The sequence below is a fragment of the Octodon degus genome, unplaced genomic scaffold (genome assembly GCF_000260255.1).
Source record: "Octodon degus isolate 3935 unplaced genomic scaffold, OctDeg1.0 scaffold00070, whole genome shotgun sequence".
Classification (NCBI taxonomy): domain Eukaryota; kingdom Metazoa; phylum Chordata; class Mammalia; order Rodentia; family Octodontidae; genus Octodon; species Octodon degus.
Genome location: NW_004524646.1, coordinates 6,700,498 through 6,705,268, shown reverse-complemented (window position 1 = coordinate 6,705,268; position 4,771 = coordinate 6,700,498). Strand labels below are relative to the sequence as shown.

At 36.7% G+C, this 4,771-nt stretch overlaps 1 protein-coding gene across 1 annotated transcript in view; it reads right to left on the bottom strand.

Moving 5' to 3' along the window:
• Positions 1-4,771, bottom strand: part of Trip11 (thyroid hormone receptor interactor 11) — a 74,666-nt gene that overhangs the window by 46,132 nt on the left and 23,763 nt on the right. Inside the window, exons 4-5 of the mRNA XM_023719634.1 lie at positions 3,875-4,153; positions 1,594-1,678 (exon numbers count right to left, since the gene is read on the bottom strand). Of these exons, the coding sequence (XP_023575402.1) occupies positions 1,594-1,678; positions 3,875-4,153 (364 nt within the window). The remainder of the gene's footprint in view (positions 1-1,593; positions 1,679-3,874; positions 4,154-4,771) is intronic.

Genomic DNA, 4,771 nt, shown 5'->3' with positions numbered 1-4,771 from the left:
CTCAAAGAGGTGCTATAGCCAGCCTGGACATTGCACGACTGTATTCCCAGCACCGTGCAATGCTGAGGAAGAAGGATCACAAAGTCTAGCTCCATCTGGGCAATTTAGCAAGACCCTGACTCCAAATAATGAAAGGGTTAGTAGTTCATCATGTAGTTCATTATTAAAACTTTGAATTCAACATCCAGTACCACACACATTTTTCTACTTTTAACGAGGAAATATTGACAAGCAAACATTATAACAAAAGATGAGCAAAAATATCTTTTCCTTGGTCTCCATGATCATGCCCTTGTCCTATTCCTAGCGACGTATTCTGACAATACCAGGGGGCACTCTGTACCCGTTGTGCAGTTACCACTATTCTCTTATTCAGCCTCTCCTTTGGTCAATCTCCGGGGAGCTCCCAACCTGTGGCCACCTTCTCTCTGACCCAGATCTCTCCAAATCTTGATGGGAAACATGATGAAAACTGCATCCTCCTAAGTCTGTCTGCAGTGGCCTGTAGATTCCTCATGCTGCAAATGCCTGTGCTTCCTGATATCAGAATGCTTAATTCTTTCTTCAGTCCTATAGTGAGACGCCCTGGTCCTTCATGAAAAACTCCTCTGCTTTACTCAGCAGGAGATGTTTTTTGTAGCTTGTAATTAAGAATCCCAATTGATGACTTGGTTGCTATTTCCTGAGATGACAAGTCCAGTGCTTAATACCATGCACTAATGTGCCAGCACCAAGCTAAGAGTTCAAAACAGTCCTGTAAGGTAGCTACTGTGATGTTTACTTGTGAAACAGAAAATGGGAAAGTGTAGCACAGCCAAGGTTAGACCAAAGTCTGACTAGGGAACTTACGTACACTAATATTATAGTAATAGTAAACCAAAAGAATGATCTATCTGACCATAACTTTAATACTGAAAACTTCTCATTACCATGATACATATATGGAACTCTTCTTAAAGGAAATAATTGACAGAAACTAGCAAAATTTTACCACTAATGTAAAATAGTTACCATACTGAATAATATCTATACTTTATCAATATCCTTTAACCCTAAAACTTGAAACAATTCTTCGGAGTTCTTTGTTTTACTAAAGGAGCTACAAAGGAGACATATGAATTATGTCTTCCAAATGATTTTAGGGAGATATTTCAATGGATTTATTTATTTTAAATTTGGAGAATATGGGGGAGTACTCAAGCCCTGAGCTGTATCCTCAGATTATTTTATTTGTTTATTTATTTATTTTTGTGGAACTGGGGATTGAACTCAGGCCCTTCCACTTGCCAGGCAAGCACTTATTGTACTAAGCTATCTCCCCAGCCCTTTATTTTATTTTAAGGTAGGCTTTTGTTTAGTTGCCCCAGCTGGCCTCAAACTTACAATCCTTCTGCATCAGCATCCCAAACAGCTGAGATTATAGGCATGGGACACCCAGCAAAGTATTTTGATGTATCTTATTTCTCAGAAGGAATGATTCAAAATAGTTAGAAACTGAGTATCATAAGAAATTGAATCTTTTGCAGCTAAGACTTTTACTAACTTAGGCCTATATTTTTAATACATAGATGTAGAGATGCATATAACTTATACCACTGGCAATCAAAATCTGACTTACCTTAATGATATTTTGTAGTTTGCAGATTTCACTTTGATCAGAGCTATATGTTCCCTGTGTCTTACAGGTGAAAAAAGAGAGAATTAGAAAATAATTGTACCAATTTTCTTTTTAAACAAACTCAGAAACTTATTAAAAGCTACTTTTCAAAAACGGGGTCTTTCTCAGGCAGATTCTCATTAATGAATACTATACACTTTGTAAAGAAACCTAGTCCACTAGAGAGTTATACAGAATACAAAAAGATACCCTCCCCAAGAATTTGTTAATTGGAGAAACAACAGTTTTAGAAAATACAGGGGAAAAAAGGACTGTTTTGCTTGTATTACCAAAATGTAAATAGGATGATAATCAAGCATCTTGCTTAAAGAAAATTTCTACAACAGGTTATCCACTGTTAATACTGAAAACTCATTTTTGAAATTATTTTGAAAAGGCCTATATCTCTATCTTAAAATAGAATGATCTTTGGTTTGATATGAAAATAAAAAAAAATCCAGATTCTTTTTTTCTCATTCTAAGCTGTATGTTGTGAGTTTATCTTTTTAAAAACACTTTAACTGACACCTAATAACTATATGCTGAGGGGCTAATTAACACTATCATCTCCAACATTTAACACTTCTTTGTGGTAAAATATTCAAATTCTTTTCTTCTAGCTATTTTGAAATATACAACATTATCAATGGTCACCTTATTCCCAAAAAGACCAGAACTTAGTTTCCCATCTAACTATAACTTGGTTTCTGACCACTCTGCCCACCTCCCCTCTACCCACCCAATCCTCTAATAAGCACTCATTTATCTTTATTAACATTCACTAGATAATATATCAATGAGTCAAAACTAGATAACTTGTTAATGAGCCAATGAGCAGAAAGGCAAAACATAGTACAATGGAAAGAACACAAGATTTGGAGTGAAAAGACATGTATTTGACTCATAACTTTACTCACTGGGACAATAAGTATATGACTCCTAGCAATAACTTTCAATTTCCTTATCCACAAAAGAAAGATAATAAATACTTCAGATAGTTATTAATATATATGTATTTTACATAGTATATTACAAATTATAATTTTCATTATGACTCGTTAGAAAAGTAAGCCCCCTACAAAGTCCAAATTATGCTTTTTTCACCTTTAAATTACAATACAGGTCTGGGTATTCAAGACGTGCTAAAGTCCATTTCTTCCCTGTACAATTTACCCTAAGCAACGTTTCTTAAATGATGTGACTCAGATGATCAGATCACCTAGGAATGTTATTTGTTTGGACACAGTTTCTAAGGCTCTACATGGACTCCAAAATGAAACTCTCTGAAGGCCAGACATGAAAACTACAATATTATCAAGTTCTCCAGGTCATTCTTAAGACAAAGCATAAGAATTACAGTGTTTTGATGACCAACTGGACACTGGAATGTCTAACAATGTGGGAAACAAGCAGGTAATTTTAACTGATAAGATTTGTCTGTTTCATAAAATACATTTACAAAAGACAGATAATACCTTTACTTATATACTGTTTTTTCTTGTACTGATGAAGTGAAACCCAAATGAATAATGTACCAGGGGCTGGGGAGATGGCTCAGTGGAATAAGCACTTCCCTGGCAAGCACAAGGGCCTGAGTTCAATCCCCAGTTCCACCAAAAAAATAAATAAATAAATAAATAAAACAAATAAAATAATAATAATAATGTAATGGTTTATTCCAAGTCTCTTGTTTATTAACAAATTTCAGAATACTGTATATAAAATCTAATATGCATCACTAAAAGTATCCCTTAGAAGAAAGTTTGGAGATCAAAATATGAAGTATTTAATTCCTATTGCATAAAAACAAACACAAAATAATTTACCATATTTCATAATATTAATTACCAGTTTTCACTTTACATATCACTAGGGCTAACAAAACCACAGACAGAATTCAAGGAAGCCATGTTACACACAGTGCCTTGGCACCTTGGTGTCCCCACCAGAGAAGTCTGATTTCCAGAAGAGGTGACAGCTCACCAATGGTTTGGTTGCTATAATGTTTTTTAAACAATTCTCTCAAATATTGTACAGAAAAGTAAACTAAAGCTGAGAGAAAGGCAAGCAAACCAATGACTTAGTCACTGGCCGAATTACACATGCGATGCAGGGTCTCTACTTCCCAGCTCAGGGAATGCTCCACATGTAGCTTCCTCGAGAGCACCACTGTTTTTATTTACTCCAAATTTTTAAACCTCATGCAAATTCACCTACCTGGGCAATACGCCTCCAGTGGCCAACCTCAGACTGAAGTCTTGAGACTTCACTGGACAATCTGTTTATTTCCTGTTGTGAGGAAAGCAGGTCTCCAAAGTCCATGTCATCATCATAGCCAGCTGAAGCCCCAGGATGGATCCCATAGGGGACGGAAGATGACACAGTGGGTGCTGGGGCACCGGCAGCCCCTGCAGGCACAGCCTGAGCAGCTGGCTGCAGCTTCAGCAGCTCATCCTGGAGAGCGCTCTGTCTTGCTTTAAGATGGCTGATTTCTACCTATATATTTATAATCCACATTTTAGAGAGGGTATTTTATAAAAAAAAATAATGGCCTTTTTATAGATTCCTAATATTACATAATATTACAATTTATCTAAGATTATCCAGCAACAATATACTACTAAATTAATCCTTCTCTTCTTTAGCATCCAAACTTCAAGATCTTTTTGAAAAATAGCATCATTAAAGCACATATGTTAGCTGGGCATAGTAGTGCACACCTGTAAACCCAGCACTTGGGAGGCAGAAGCAGGAGAATCACTGTGAGTTCAAGGCCAGCTGGAACTGCATAGCAAAACCCTGTCTCAAAAAGATTAAAAACAAAAAAGCATAAATGTTCACTATGAATCTCTCTCAAGTTGGCTTTGCTTCTGCAGGCCAAAAGGCAAAGTGGAGAAAACTATGAACAACTGGGCTCCAAAACTGCAGAAGCAGGAAAACCACCTGTTCAAAAATACGGAGATTTTGGGATTTTTGCTTTTGGAATCATTTTTTTCCCGTCCGTCCGTCCGTCCGTCCGTCCGTCCGTCCGCCCACCCACCCACCCACCCATCCATCCATCCATCTTTTCACCCTTTAGTCTGGGGAATTCTTCATCTTTCCAACTTTTTTTTT